Here is a 16,677-nt window from a genome sequence, read left to right on the forward strand (position 1 = left end):
TAAATATTTTCATGATATATATTTATTATGATGCACAACTGCAAAATGACAATAAAATTATACATTTTTAAAAAGGCCAGTGTTCAGATCTAAAATCTTTTCATTCGTGGCCTGTCGAACAATTAAAGATCCTAAAGCAAATTCACGGATTTGATCTGTTGGAAAGACCCTGAATGATGATGATACCGTACAGAACAGCTGCATTCTGGGGTATGTAGTCCATCTCAGGCTCGATGCGGGTGAGGACTTGAGATGTTGAAACACGATACGCCTACAAGCCCCATGGTGCCTCAGAGCTAACTGTACTCTCAACAGCAATCTTCAACAACAGAGAGTAGCATGTCTGACGTTGGCAGGGAAGACAGGCCCTCAAAGATGGAGAACGAAGAGAAAACTCCCTCAATATCGAACAGGTAAAAGGGTTAGATACCGTGAGGTTTACTCGGAAAAGTTTGGAATGACATAACGATTTTATTTGGCGACTTAAAAAAAAAAAAAAAAAAAAAAAATCTCCACTGGCAGTTGGGTGACATATTTTAAGGAAACTGGACCTGTCACATTGTTTGCCTTAATGGGTACAGTCACTTTAACTTACCGTACAAGTAACATGACGCACAGTGTAATTGATAGTTTACAGATGTCATATTAACTCGGGGTGCTTTCTGCCCGTCGGTTTGTCCACTCTCTCACTCTGGTTGTAACAGTTGCCACATTTTACACGAGGTATCCTCCTCACATAACTTCTCTTGTCATCCTCTCAAACGAGGAAAACACGAGAATATTTAAAAACACGTAGCAAACCTCGCATGAAATAATGCTAATGTGGTGTAGCGTGTGCGCTAACTGCGAAGTGACGGTTGAAGCTGGGAGAGAAAGTAATAGCCCGGGCAACGCAGAGGAAGTGAAGCAATGGGCTTTCATTTAGCTTGGGAAAGAAACATGGCATGTGTTTTTGTGCTGGCACTGCAGCATGAGTAAGTGCTATTTTCTGACAAACAAGTGCCATCTTCTCCAAGGCAGTATGAGGCTAGAGATGAGTATGACGTTTGAATTAGGTGACTAACACTGTGGCTGAATTTGCATACGCATACTGTCATTCATCCAATTAGTCAGCTTTCTGTGTCCACCTACAATAAAACCAGCCTACAGCCTGGTACCTTACTGAGCCACAAGAGGGTGTTACTGCATTAGTCAATCCACTGAGGGTTTATTCCTGTTTATTAAACCGTGTCACAAGCATTTAAGTTATACTCACATGGTCAAACAAAGCATTGTTGACATAAGTATGTCTGAAGATTACTGCAAAAAATAGGAAATAAATCTGGCATCAAAAATTACCAGGTGAATCTAATTTAAATTTAAGTAGGATTCAACTGCAGGTTCATGATGTTGAATTGCAACGTACGGGACAAGCATTTCAATTATATTGTCCACTGTATGTACAGAATATACTTCTACTTACATAAGTCTGTCCTAGTTTCTGAAATAGATCAGAATATGCGTTTGGAATTTGGGTCATGTTGAAAAATGTTATACCTTCATGGCTTCTGTGGAATGTAACTTCCATTTTTCACTGAAGGCATTCATTTTCTTTAATTACTTATTTATTGAAAATGAGTCATAAGAGTTTAGAGACAAATGGGTTTGTTCCACATAATAAGCTACATTTAATAAATAGTTTAACATTTCTCTCAGTGTACTTAACAATATTATTTTTAGTGAAGTTTTACAACTGGGGGGCCCATAACTCTGCCGTGTGTCCCTGTAGCTATAGAGAGATAGCTGAATGTTTGGCATAGCAACCAGTTCAGGCTTCTTGTTTCGATGTGGTTTTCTTACTTGGCAGCTGCCTTCTGACTGCAGTTTAAAGAAACAGCAAGAATCCCAAAACTACAGTGATTATTAGAGAAAAACACTGAATTCTCTTATGTTTCTCCCTTGTGGTTTTAACAGGGAAGTAGCAGAAATGAGGTCTTGTCAAATCCGGAGTCCAAATATTTGGAAAAGCCTTGAATGTTGGTTTAAATCGTGTCTTCTCTAAGCAGTAGGGTTCTTAAACCGTGGCCTGTGCAGTCCATGGATTTGTTTTTGTTGCACTGGAAAAGAATTAGTCTGTCTCCCCTGATCTCTGAGTATAATGATTTGTTTGTCTCTACAAGTTGTGGTCCGGGAGGAGTGTGAGTGCGTGCCCGTGCGCATGTGTGTTTGTTCACTGTACTGTATGTGCCCAGGGCTATTCCGCAGACTGTCAGCTGATAGAGCAGTGGAGGTAGGGTTGGGTTTCATCATGCTGTTTATTCCCTGTGGGTGAAGTTTGTGTGTGTGTGTGTGTGTTTGTGTGTGTGTGTGTGTCTGTGTCTGTGTGGTGTGCGTTCGCTGTAGTGCTGACATCTCCAGACTCTGGTGCAAGGTACACAGAGACATGGCGAGTCCCTGCAGGGGAAAAAGCACATCGCCTCCCCTTTTCCTCTGTTGCTTTCTCCCTCTCTAACCTCTTCATTTCTCCTTCTCTTCTCCTCTCCAACACAGCCTGAAGCATCTGTTGTGAATTCGGTCAAGTGCATCAATAACAGTGGAAAATAATAGCAGTCTGTTTGTATATTCCTACTGGGTCTTTTTTTACACTTTTTCTTTTTTCCCCAGTTTATTTTTTCGTGTCTCTGTCGCTCCCTTCTGGTTCCTCTTTCACCTCCAGCTACGTATTGCAACACTGACTGTCAAAGACAGATGACCCAAGCTTGGCATGTGTATGGGTGTGTTTATGAGTGTGTGTACATATGTGTGTGTGTGTGTGCCAGGAGTGGGAAGGTCTGGCTCTAACCTGATGCTATTAATACCACCTAATGAACATAATCTGTAGGGTAGGTTATCCTCTTACATTTGTTGGCTGGACAAGTGAGGGGAGGAGGGAAGAGCAAGTAAAAGAGGAGGGAAAAGCTGTACTGTAGTTTCACTCGGAATGCGCTGTCTACCAAGCTGCAGTGCCTCCTCTCTCTCTCTACTGCTCCACTGAATGGAAGAAACAGAAAGCTAAACAGATGTTTAAAGTTTTGTTTCTCGTTAAAGCTAACTCCCCTCTATATTGCCCTCCCTCTATCTCTCTCTCTCTGGATGTGTTGTACCAGAGTGCAGTGTTGTTAACTGCTTCATTGTGCTTGAGTGTGTATATAAACTGAGTCAAAAATATAAGATCAAGACAAAACTTGCACAGTACACAAAGTGGAAGCCGTAATTACATTGTCTCAAGGCATGAGCTATCTACCGACTTACTCAGGAGCTAGAATATCTGGCTGTTGGACTCTGACATCTGATGGCAGGTAAGTGAATTTATTCATATATTTATATTGTGTCTTTTTTCCTTTAATTCTAGTATTGTCGCGTGTATTTAACGATTGAGTGTTTTGCTAAGTGAAGGTTTAAGTGTCGTGAGTTTCTCCCTTCGTAATGTGGATAAACAGGAGTTACAACCTCAGTCATCAGCTCTCTGGAATATAGCCATAAGGTTTTTGTTGACATGCTTTGGGAAAGTTTGTGTCTGTTAATTAAGAGCTACATTTTGATGTAAGTGACTGCAATAGTGGTTTCGTGCTGACACCCAAAGTCTAAGTGGAATCAACATGTAATGATACGATCATATCATGTTATCATATTACACAATTCTATTGCATTACAATGCATATTGTAATTGGACTGAATTTCTGTCACCCTCTGCATAGCCAGATGGTCTTAATCAAGGATTCTAAAGAGGGAAAAAGAAGCAGCACATAGTATAAGATACTGTATGACCCTGTGCCTTATTTACTATTATTGTTGTCCTCGAGCACTGCTGACTGTAGGGCTCAGATGGTCCCCAGGTCTGCTCTATAAAAATCTTCTTATAGTCTGGTCTCAGGTACCCTGCACTGTAACCTCATGTCAACCTTTGGTTTCATAAAGGTTCATGCATAGATCTGTGTATGCAATGTTTAGAAGCACTGTGTACTGTTACTGTAACCAATGAACAAGGGCATGATTCAGCATAGTCGACTAGGCTTATCTTTTATGGCACCCTAGTTTGGTTTTAACTGATAACCCAGTTGGGGTGTGCTATCCTGGAGAGCGCTGTGCCTCATGGGCATGTGGTCAATGTGCTCTCTCAGTTTCAGTTCACTCCCTGGCTCCATCCAAGCTCAGGTAACCCTGATGTGATAAGATAAATCTTTGCTCTCTCTTTGCTTGTTTGCGTCACCTCCAATCTTCTTACACATGGGGAGGTGTATGATCTATAAAAAGAAGTGGGAGCCAAGAGTTGACAGAAAAACAGAGAAACAGACAAAGGAACATCTTTGACTACTCTCATACACAGCCTCCTATAGTTATGGCATCTTGCTTTTTACAGTCCTCATTGGGTGAAGTGTGGATTTCTCGGATACTGCAGTAAGTGTTGCTGGCAACTGTTACCTGGTTAGCCTTATCACTACGAGAAACTTGTGTTTGTGAAACAACTAAGGAAGCATTTGTTTTGGGGATGCTTCTTGGTGATATTCCTTGTGCAACTTAATATTTGCGACATCAGTGAATTGAAAGTGATCACTTCACCAATAATGTTCGAGTTTCTTTTTTCTTTGGACTGTAATATTTTTATAGATAATACACCACAGATGCCTCAGAGTTGGTTAGACTAGCCTTTTTTAAAAAGGTGGTTTTTAAGAGAACACTTAAGAATATAAAGAAAGAGGGTTTTTTTCAGAGAGAGCCTTTTTTAAAAAGAATAAGTGTTTTCCAGAGGAAGTTGAATTCTAGATGGTTTATACAGCAATGTGGTAGACCACTTCTTTGTACTGTTGTTCTGTGCTCTGAATCATGATTAGCCACAACCACTGACTGAATGTTAATGTGCATTCTTCTTCACTTCCCTATTGTAATGTTACTAAACCGAACACATGGTCTCTGGGTGGACCAATTAGGAACTAAACAGTTACAAAAGTTGAAAAGCTCTTACAAAAGTATGCAGGTGCAGTTCTTTTGGTGTTGAAATTCAAGACACTTGCATCGAGTATTGCACAAAGCTTTCTTCGTGGAAAGTTGGTCATCAGTATTGTCATTGTGTCTTGCAGAAGATGTGATTGACCTGCATGTTTGATTGGAATAGTTTATGCAAATTCACTCTGTGCCTGGCTCCCGAGAGCTTCGCACCTGTTTTGAATGAGCTTGCTGTCATTTGTTTATGAGGACCTGTGATAACACATCATAACGATTGTCTTAATCATGGACAACACCCTCAGCATATTGTATGCGCATGTCGTTAAACTGCACGAATGATCAAATGACTGTTTTCATATAGGTGAGTCAACATTTTTCCACAGAGATAACATGGTACCTGAGGCAGTTATACTGTACTCGATGGTTGGAAGTAAAAAAAAAACAAAAAAAAAAAGATTAACCCATGACAGGGTAACAACACTAACTTGTTTACTGTCATTAACTCTATAACATTTCTTTAAAGTCGACACCCAAACTGACATCTGTCTGTATGTCTGTTTGGTAAATTACTCATTAAAAGGACAATCAAGCAGTCTAGCAGAAAGCTTTAACAGGGAGGAGCTTTTCTTTTGCTAAAGATGATCATGTTGATCTTGATGATCCTGTTAAATGCATTTGTGCGTTATCGTCTGTTTACAACCACTGTTCAAATGTAACGCTACACAATGACACTAATGAGCATTGGTTGTACTACGTGCTGGTGTTGTGCTGATTTAGTAAAATGAAAAACCCCTGTCTTACTGTAACCATTTACTACCATTTATTATCTACCACTTGATAAGATAAAGTTGCTCATAATGATGATGTTTTAGCTTAACCCTTGGCAAAATGAAACTGACAAGAAGTTGCTTTTTTTAAACGTATAAAGAGTTGTATGCAAGACCAGCAGTTTGTCCAGTTCTATAAAATGTACACCAACAAATTGCAAAAAATAAACAAACAAGTCTTTCCTCCTTTTCTCCAGACAGTGATGGTTTGCTTTGTTGTGTGTTTTTTGCTTTACAGTGGAGATGGTGAGGGATCACTAGACCGGCTTCTCCCCTCGGTAAGCACAGGCCTGTCACCCAGGAAAAGGACCACTAGCCAGTGTAAGTCTGAGCCTCCTCTCCTACGCACCTCCAAGCGAACCATCTACACCGCTGGACGCCCACCCTGGTACAACGAACATGGAACACAGTCCAAAGAAGCCTTTGTCATTGGTATGATACAAACAACATAATGTAACAACATTGACCTGTTTTTACTTTGATATTGTTGTTTCATCTAGAGTATGTTCTCCTATAAATTTACAGTACTGTAAAACCTGAAGGGAAAAAGCATCCCTGGACTAGTTCAAGTACCAAGTCTAAATCTAAAGAATTTAGTATCAGTCTGTGGGTTACAGAATTATTTATCTGCTGGAAACAAAGTTAACTGATTCCCTGTATAAGCAGATCAAGAAGTGTCTTTTGTAGAAATAATAGATCACCTTATGTACTGCTAATTGATATTGACAAGCTCATTCAGTGTCATTATTGATATTTAACTGAGTTAAAAGTGGCTCTGCTTTGCAACTGAGATGTGTTGGAAATAGGATTTTCTGAAAATACCTTCACTTGTTAATGGGAATGTTTATCACGGTCTCTGTTTCTACCTGCTTGTCTACATGCAAATAATTGCCTAGAGCAACTTCAACATGCACATAACAGGATGTCCTGCCAAGTTAGCGCTAGTACATTCCCACCAGTAAATAAAATTACACCTTTGCAATTAAACATGTATGCACACATTATGTAATTCTTTTATGTCAATACTCTGCCACAGGTCTGTGTGGGGGCAGCGCTTCAGGGAAGACAACCGTAGCCAGAAAAATTATCGAAGCTCTAGATGTTCCATGGGTTGTACTACTGTCCATGGACTCTTTTTACAAGGTGTGCATGTGTGTAGTATGTGTGGTACATGATGATGGTCTGTGTCCATTTGCATGCAGCCACACAGCTGTCTGTATGTTTTAATGTGAGGTAAGGATACAGGATGCCTATTACTTACTTAGTTATGTGAATTTTGACATGTCTGTGCATGTCCTTACATCAATCCAAATGCCTTTAAACACTAGAGGTTGGAATCTTGACATCAGATGAGTCTAAGAAATAACTTGTTCCTTTAGTGATTGCTTCATTTGTGTCTTATATGACTGCTAACTCACCCAGTGGCCTGAAGGAAAGGTAAGAAAGAGTGAGACTGGGTGCAAAAGATAAAGTAAAGACAGAGTAAAAGAGGGAATATAGGATTCACTTTAAATCCCAGAGGGAAAATGAAGATAAGATGAGTCAGTGGAGATAAAGGAGACAGAAAGGATAAAATATTAGAAGGCAGATGAGTCAAAAGAGAAGCACAGTGTTGAGCGAATCGGGGAGAAAAAAAAGAGTGGGGGAGAGCAATCAAGCAAGAGCCGTCATTCATGCCCCTCTATACTTCCACCCACTCTCTGGTTATGCAATCCTGTCACAACAGGAGTAGGAGGAATCTACCAGTGACCAGTGGTACTTTAGCCCTCAGCAAGTGCCAGTTTGCATACTGCATTGCCGTAGGTCGGCATCCAAAACATTTCATATGGAATTGTTTCTTGTCTCTTTGTAAATTCATATCTCGTGTTCTTGTGTTGGAAAGAAGAAGGGTTTCCTTTTGCCTGCTCACAGCCCCCTGAGACCCTGTAATATTGGTTTATCATATTAAGTGTGTAATCAGTTAACTTGAATAGGGAGTGTTGCTGTTCTGAAACTGCAACATACCAGGTCTAGGGTTTTAATGCTCCACCATCCTAAGGGCACATACACAGACACACACACGCGCGCCACCTGGTACAGACGTCATAGTGGCACATGATGTTCTCCTAAATTTAGGTCTCCTAACTTCAACTGCTCTTGAACAGTGATCTGTGTCCAAGTGTTTTTACATAAGCTTATGTAATTTATGTAGCAAAACATTATTTGAGTATGTGTATTTGTTTTATTAGAACACATTTGTGTAATGTTTCATCAGTCTTTTCTTGTTCTTGATATGCTAATTTTAATATGTGTGTGTCTAAGAAAAGACCAGAGACTGAGAGACAAAGAAATATTTTGCACCATATTTTAAAAAAATATTTTGCACCATCTTGAATTTTGCTTGGAAAGCATCTTTGTTGTGGCAAGGTTACTGTAAAGTCATTCCAACATTGTTGTGGTCGTTGTCCTCAGGTCCTGACCCCGGAGGAGCAGACTCTGGCTGCCAGTAATGACTATAACTTCGACCACCCTGACGCTTTTGACTTTGATTTGCTGAAACACATCCTGCGCAAACTCAAACAGGGGAAGAGCGTGAAAATCCCTGTGTATGACTTTACAACTCATGGGAGACATAAGGAGTGGGTAAGATTGAAAGCACACATCCGCACACATTAATGCACTTTGTAAGTTAATAATTTACTGCATATAATCTCAGTTTCTGGATTACCTAAAAGGGTTTTAATCTCCCTTGCTAGAGGTTTAGAGTCACATCGCAAATCTGCTGCTCCAGATGGTCTCTGACAAATCATCATTGTGATTTCTCTCTACTTGTTTTTATATTTTAATGTCCATTAAGTTGAATATTCTTTCGTCAGTGGCACCTGTCAGTTATGGTTGATCACAATGACTGTTGCAATATACTTAGGTGTCTACTGTCTTTATGTTCACATTCTGTTGTTTGTATGTCCATGGAACTGTAATACTACATGCACGTGTGTCCACCACAGAAAACCGTATATGGAGCCAGTGTTATCATCTTTGAGGGAATCATGGCCTTCGCAGATAAAGAGCTCTTGCAGGTAAGGCAAGGTTATTGTCCTCTAATATGGTCAGCTGGTCACTGGAAGTCGCTGGTGTCAGATTTAGTGTTATTTGTGCACATGGTCAAACGTGCAGCTAGTATCGTCTATGCAAAAACAAGCATCGGAGGTCTTTTAAATGTACAATCCCTGATTTAAATATAAATCCATTCAAAATAGAATCAAGAGAGTATCTTTAGCTTGCTTTTTTCTAATGTCTTTTTTGTGTCTGTTATAAAGCTTGATGTTAAGCTAAACAGTTGGTCCTGGTTTCATGTTCTCCTGTTAGTTGCTGGACATGAAGCTTTTTGTGGACACAGACTCTGATATCCGGCTGGTGCGCCGGTTGAGGAGGGACATTTCAGAGAGGGGACGAGAAATTGAGGGGGTCATCAAACAATACAACAAGTTCGTGAAGCCAGCGTTTGAGCAGTACATTGAGCCCACCATGCGCCTGGCTGATATTGTGGTGCCACGTGGTATGTACACACTCAGACACACATATTTATGTACATACAGGTTCAATTTTACATAGCTACTTGTATGATACTACTAAGTCTTTAATTTTACTATACAGTGTAGTAGTACAGTTACTGTATTCAAGTGTGTTGTGTTTGGAATCCTCCAGGATTGCAACTTAACATAATGTTACTGTTTTTTTCTGGGTTTTTTTGGGGGGGGGTTTTTCGTTGTGTTTTGTGGTCATCCTGCCAGGTGGTGGCAACATGGTGGCCATTGATTTGATTGTGCAGCATGTCCACAGTCAGCTGGAGGAGGTAAGTGAGGTCACACTCACAGACCCACACACACATACACTCACTCCCATTTAATATGACAACTACATGTTAGTGTTAGCGTTAAGGCTCCTCGCTCTCCTCATTCTCCTCATGTTATTTTACTGTTAGGAGCAAGTGTAGAGATGATCTGCACTCAGAGTTGTAAATTCGCCTTAAATTTTTTTTAGTCAGTAATTACAAGCTCCACCATTCCCTCTAGTGGATATAAAATGCATTGCATAGATTTTTAAAGGAGGATGATTGTGCATGATTGCCCTGGGCCTATTCTGTAAAATATTGTGATAACAATTGTTAACTGTAATTATTTATATTAGTCTCAGGGAATAAAATCATTAAAATATGAGCCAGACACATTTTTTGCTTATTTGGTGCAGTTTAACAGATTAACAAGTATGAAGTCTTCACTCTTGTATGTGTGTCTTAGTAGGGTCCTCATTTACAAATGAGTACTAATTAGTTGCTACTTGATACAGCTACAGTCCTGAAGGTAATAAGACAGAATCTATTGTTGATAGTCATTATCTGATGAGTCTGAAGCCAAAGTTTTATATTTTCACTTTTAGGACAAAGACTTTACAGGCTCCTAATGTTTGGCAAATCTATTGTTTTTTTCACTTTGGCATTTGATTACATTTTCTGACATCTGGTTTCTCCAAGGATTTTCTCCTTCTCCACTGAAGTCCAGTAGGTCAATGATATACTATATATGTGAATTTGAATATAGCCCTTTAACTATGCATTCAGGGATAGAGTTAGGTGAATCATATATCACATATAATGGGGTCCTGGCTGAAGAAATAAATTAAGATTTTTTTGCAGTTTAACACATTTTCAGCTTTAAGTTGATAAATCATGAATTAAATATAATATAAATAATAAATTCATGGTTCATAGTGTTGATTCATGGCATGGCCTTTTGATTTGATGTGCAACATGTAGCCTACTAATTGTCACCAAAGGCACATTTTTACCTACTGGGAGCACTTTGTGCCACACTGCACTTTGCTTTGTTTCCTCCCCACTATACACACACAGTAACACACATGCTGTTGATGGACTACTCTCTCACTCTCTCTCCCCCATATCCCCCCACCCTAAATCCCTCCATGGCTCACAGCGCGAGCTCAGCGTCAGGTAGAGTGGCCTTTATCCTGTCTATCATTCTCTTCCTCACCATCTGCCCAGTTCCCCAACCACTCCAGCTTTTTATGGGGAGGGAGAGAAAAAGAGGCCAGCAAAACCAACTTCTACCTTCTATTGACCTGCTGGCTGCTATGGCACATCGCAAGGCGGCACTCTTGTTCTGAATCTGCAAACCAAATATGACTCATTAAGGATCTGTGATAAGACTGCATCAAAGTATTGTAAAGATTTAGTCCACACCAGCATTGAATGAATTTAAAAACTGCATGAAAACTGCTGTCAACATTTGAAAGTGAAACATAGATCAATCGTTTGGAAGTGATGTGGTGCAGCCAGCATTTAATGTAAAGACGTTGGTTTTCCCTCTCTCTACCTTTTAGAGAAACGACAACTCACACTCTTCCTGCCTTCTGTGTCTAAAAATACACCAATGAGTCAAGTCACTGACCCCTCCTTTTAGCAGCAACAAGAATAAGAGAGAGAGAGTGACAATACCAGAAAGCAAGAGAGAGAGGAAGCTTTTGCTACAGCTATTGTTGACTATCGCATACCTCAGCCACAGAGAAAGTTTCCAATACCCTACTACAAAGCGCTGAGTTTTTCCATCGAATGTCGGCCACAGTATCTGAGACAGAGAGAGAGCGGAAGTGAGCTTGGTGTCTGTCTTTAGACACAGGATGTGCTGGGGCCTGTGAGCTGAAATACCAACCTCTTCTGTTCTACATGGTGAAAGAGTGACAGCCGCACGGTAGCTTGTGCACCTCCCACGCGTACACACAATGGATGCACATGTATAGATATACAAATCTTATCCAAAATTTGATTGTGCTCTCTTTAACCCTAGTATCCGTAAAGCTCTTTTAAAGTATAGTCTGTTACTTCATTTCTTCTCAGTAACATGACCAATGCAGTGATAACCAGTAAATACTATTTTACTTAACATGGACGTTTACCTCAGTGGCAAGCGTATTTCTGAGACGTTTGACATTTTTAAGTCTCAGCTGTCACACTTTTCACTGTGAGAGATAATCCCTGATCCCTTCATCCACCTGATGTTGTGTCTCCTCTCATTTTTCCTCCTCTTATCTGTTGTTTTTCATCTGTCTGTGTCTCCTCTTTTGTGACTGTTGTTGTGTTTCGACGAAAAATTCTCCCCATAGAGGAAACTTCGCTGGGATATGTGAGCAGATTTGCTATGATTTCTCGTTTCTTTGCATCTGGCTAACGTGTATCGCAGTGACATTGTGGAGACTGTAGTGTCAACAAGACTGTATCACTGAGCATTTGTAACAGTGTGTTCTTCTAGAGCCCAGGGTAGACCTAGGCTAACTAGATATCCAAGTATGTGTGGAATACTGGGGCGGTATTAAGTGTAGTAGAGACCTGTCATGGAAAATAACATTCTTGAATATTTATTTACATCAAACAGTGAAATTTACCTTCTTTTCAAATCTGTGTATTAATTTTTAAGTAGATCATTCTTAATTCTTGATGTTCTTTTCCATTATCATGGTCTCTTTGTTTTTGTAATTTTCTACTGAAATACTCAACACTGACATTGTGTGCTTTGCAGTTTTGTGCGTCTGCCTTTTCCAGTTACAGTGGTTACAGACTACTATTATCAACTTTGCTCTAACTACTTGCTAAAAATAATTTGTGCATGTATTTACACATCTCTGTGTGTCTGTGTGTTTTCTGCTCATTTGTACTTGTTTGTGAATTTGCACATTCTGTACACAACGTGTGCAAAGAAGTGTTAATTGCATTTGTATTCATGTTTAATGTTTCTGTCCATCTTCCCTCTTCCTGCTCCTCTCACCCTGCACTACCCACCCCCGCTCAACTATTTGTTGCCGTGGTTACAGGGCAGCTTTGGCATCTGCACACCAGGCCCAGCCCCTACCCCAGACCCTCAGCGTTCTTGAGAGCACACCCCAGGTCAGGGGTATGCACACCATAATCAGGTAAAGCCAAGAAATCTGAATTTTTACATTAAGAAACACATCTTTTTCCATTAAAACATGTGCAGTGTATAGCAACTGACACCGGTAGAAATCTTGTGTCTTTCTTTTCCTAATCACCACATGTAGAAATAAGGAAACCAGCCGCGATGAGTTCATCTTCTACTCCAAGAGGTTGATGCGTCTCTTGATCGAGCGAGCACTCTCCTTCCTTCCTTCACAGGTGCTAAACACTAAGATACACTGTTAATTAATTCATAGCACCACATGAAGGTTCTGTAATCTTGTGTATTAAGGACCTTGACTCTGAACCATTAGATACCAGGGTGTAGACTGAGACATGTAAGAGAAAGAAAGTGTGAGAAAACTGATGGATAGTCAGATGCTGATGAGAAACAGCAAGAGAGTGACTACAGTTCAATATTTGGCCTTCAAATGAAAAAAATATTCACATACAATGGAAAAAGAGTACGTGCTTGTATTTGCTGAAAAGAGAATCAGATAGATATAACAATAGTGGCCTGCCACATGAGCCAGGAAACTTATCAAATTACCACAATGGAAAGTTTCCATACCTTCACCATAAGACACAGGTGACTGAAGGTCTACACCCACATGAATAACTGTGCAGTACATTGTAGATGGTCACAAAGTATTTCACTGACTTCTGTAGTACATTATATAGTGCTGTACTCACACTGTTATGATGTTTAATATTATCTCAGGTCCACGTAGTCCAGACCCCCCAAGGAGAGGATTATGAAGGCAGGACTTTCAATGGGAAGAGGGTGAGTGAACTCCATTTACTCACGGCCATTTTCTCAACTCCTTTTTTTTTTCTTTTCAAGAGTTTTGTCTCCACTTACACTGATGCAATTAACCTCAGTTTATAATTTTTTTCTTTTCTTTGTTTTTCTTTAGATCACAGGCGTGTCCATCCTGCGAGCCGGAGAGACCATGGAGCCGGCTCTGAGGGCCGTCTGCAAAGACGTCCGCATCGGCAAGATCCTCATCCAGACCAACCAGGACACAGGAGAACCAGAGGTAGACATTTGAAATGTTGCTTAAGGATCAGAAATTTTCATTTTCATTTTTTCAATATGAGAACTTTCAAATTAATATGTGCTTATTGACATATTAACACATTTCAAAATAATATCTCACATTGTGTTTCCTGTAGTTTGGCACGGTCCTGTTAATCATTTTTGCTTATCTAGAAGTCCTTTCCAGGAAATTTTCAGGTTAGGGGGTTTCTGCATCATACCACCTACGATATAGCCACAGGATATAGGTACTGGTCATGTATTTACTCATTTTGGTGTTAACCCACATCCTGTCTCGAACCATTGCCAGCTTCATTACCTGCGTCTACCGAAAGACATCAGCGAAGATCATGTGATTCTGATGGACTGTACTGTGTCCACTGGAGCTGCTGCCATGATGGCTGTACGAGTCCTGCTGGTGGGTGCGCCTGCTTGTTCACAAATCCATGTTGCCTGCAGTAAACTGCATTACGCAATTATTCACATTCATGTTTTCATGTTCAGGACCATGATGTTCAGGAGGACAAGATCATGTTGGTGTCTCTTCTCATGGCTGAAATGGGAATCCATTCTGTGGCCTACGCATTTCCACAGGTCAAAATCATCACCACGGCTGTCGACAAGAAGGTCAATGATCTCTTCCACATCATACCTGGCATAGGTGAGTAATGCTGGGAAATGAGGAGAGAGTGTATAAGACTATTTGAATGTTAGAAATACTCCTTATTGCAGTATATTCACTATATTTTTTCATGCAGTGAGCTTGACCTTTACATGATGTCATCTTTGATTTGTACAGATTTAACTGATGTTATTATGTTTGTCGTCATTGTAGGAAACTTCGGGGATCGGTACTTTGGAACAGATGCGCCCCCTGACTGGAGCGATGAAGAGCTGGATGAGCCCAGTTACTGATGAAATTATTGGCAGTGCACTAACTTATTGGATGATTCAAGGAAGTGCCCCTCTGAAGACGATATGGGAAAATACTCTTTGCTTCTGTCAGGCCATAACATTTGTCCTTCAAAAGCCAAACAATGGGGCCCTGAAAAATAGATAAACATGACAAATGTCACTAATATACAGTCACCTTTTTTGAAATTTTAAATTAAATTATTTAATCTCATGTAAATACTGTTGTGGAAAGTGGTGTTGAAATATTTTTATATGATCAGTTAGTTCTAAAGTCCAAATGTTTTATTTTGGTTTTTAAATAGTTACAATCGCTGTATCAAAATTTCCGTCATGTTGTTTTGAAAAATATATCTAGCCTTAAACCGTGTGCTGCGGACGACACAACTGAATGTAAATTTGCACGTGCTGTAGAAAAAGAAAAAAAATCAAGTTTTTAAGGTTATTTTTTATCACATACCTTCCTCACAACTTTCAAAAATCAGAACATGAACTCATGTTGCTCAACTTCCATTGCCATGAGCACTTTCTGAAGGACCATTCAATCGGAAAATGTGTAGGTGTATCTCTTTTTTTTTAGCTCTCTGGTTCAGCTCTTTCTTTCTCTGTGGATGCTGACCTAACTAGTAGTAAAGGGTGTTGAAAACTGTTTTTTATTAAACAGCCAAAAGTATGCACTTGTGGGATGTATTAATGCAGTATGTCCTTCATTTACATATTTTACACTATGGATAGATTTGACCAGTGAAATGGCAAGTCGTATATCTATTCACTGCTATGAAACTGGGTCATCTGCATTTAACAAACACAGACTAAATTTCAGTCCCACACGACCTGATTTATGCCTCTTTTTTCATGCCGTAGATGGGATTGTTTATTTTTTTGTTTAAAAAAATATCCTATTGAGTTGTGGATACCTATGAACTCAGAACAAGTCAAAAAGTGTCCTGTTAGTGCCTGATCTTTTTACACTGTCAGTATTGAAACAAATGAGATCTGTTTGTCAAAGTTAGTGCCTGTGTAATATTACTTTGCTCTGCATAGGATCATTTGAACACTGTGGTTGTATTCTACAATATTCATCCACGTTCTTATCTGAACTTACGCAATGAGACATCAGAGGGAGAGCGTTGCATAGAAAGTGTGCTTTGCATTTTGCTATCATCATGTAGTGACTCCCATTGAGTTACATGAATATGATGTTCTCTTCTACACGCTTACAATCAATTATCAATGTACCAGATTTATTTTGGTTTACATTTCTTGAAGTTTAAATCACTCATTTGCTTTATAGAGAAAAAGGAAAGGTACACCATTAAGAGAAAATAAAATAAAAAAGAAGCAAGGTGTGTTGAAAGTGTAACTGTGCAACTTGTCACATTAGCAACAAGTACTGCTAATACTTTTGGTTCACCACTATCTTCCATTTAATCAACTGCTACTGTACAGTATGTGCTGAATACAACTGAAAATCCATTGACTGAGTTTGTAGCCTCAGTGTTTGACTGCGTGCTGTTTAACTCTCCTGCTGCATGTTTTTTTGTAATATATTTAATAAAAGTGCAATAGAGCTTTTACATTTCTTCTAGTGCACTATTTCATCTATGTCAAAAACACATTTTATGGTGCATGCTATGCTATCTGTGTTCACCCAGCTCACTCCAGTTGAACAGAGGTCAATATTTCAGTCTCTGTAACAACATATTTAAAAATACTCTTCAGTCTGGGCCATTAAAACAAACCTCAAAGAACACGCAGCACATTTCTTGCATTTGTGAATAACATGGTGAGATATACATGAGTTGCATATTTTTGCCTTTATCAAACACCTCATGACAGAATGACACATTACCTACACTTTGAAAATGAACAGGAAGGATATTGTGGTTGTCCTCTTCTCATGGAAAGTAACCTTGACATCTTCCATCACTTTCCATAATTATCATTCTGACAGCTGTCAAGACGTCAGCCAC

The 16,677-nt window shown here is 39.6% G+C and overlaps 1 protein-coding gene across 5 annotated transcripts; it reads left to right on the top strand.

The window, feature by feature from the left end:
- The first annotated feature begins 264 nt into the window (after positions 1–264).
- uckl1b (uridine-cytidine kinase 1-like 1b) lies at positions 265–16,281 on the top strand. Of its 5 annotated transcripts, none has more exons than XM_071476476.1 (15): positions 265–413; positions 6,028–6,221; positions 6,826–6,932; positions 8,241–8,411; positions 8,777–8,848; positions 9,138–9,327; positions 9,563–9,624; positions 11,949–11,968; positions 12,654–12,752; positions 12,879–12,972; positions 13,475–13,537; positions 13,671–13,793; positions 14,103–14,210; positions 14,297–14,453; positions 14,628–16,281. In XM_071476476.1, exons 1-15 carry the CDS (start codon positions 340–342, stop codon positions 14,705–14,707), a joined length of 1,614 nt encoding a protein of 537 aa, XP_071332577.1. In that variant the 5' UTR covers positions 265–339; the 3' UTR covers positions 14,708–16,281. The 5 variants fall into 5 exon arrangements, with proteins under 5 accessions (XP_071332577.1, XP_071332578.1, XP_071332579.1 ...); XM_071476477.1 differs by lacking the exon at positions 11,949–11,968 and adding an exon at positions 10,763–10,779 and having other exon boundaries at positions 266–413; XM_071476478.1 differs by lacking the exon at positions 265–413 and adding an exon at positions 1,838–3,317.
- Positions 16,282–16,677: the final 396 nt, after the last annotated feature.

The sequence above is a fragment of the Trachinotus anak genome, unplaced genomic scaffold, assembly GCF_046630095.1.
Source record: "Trachinotus anak isolate AG129_WGS33_773 ecotype Australia unplaced genomic scaffold, CSIRO_AGI_Tana_v1 ptg000004l, whole genome shotgun sequence".
In the NCBI taxonomy this organism is placed as follows: domain Eukaryota; kingdom Metazoa; phylum Chordata; class Actinopteri; order Carangiformes; family Carangidae; genus Trachinotus; species Trachinotus anak.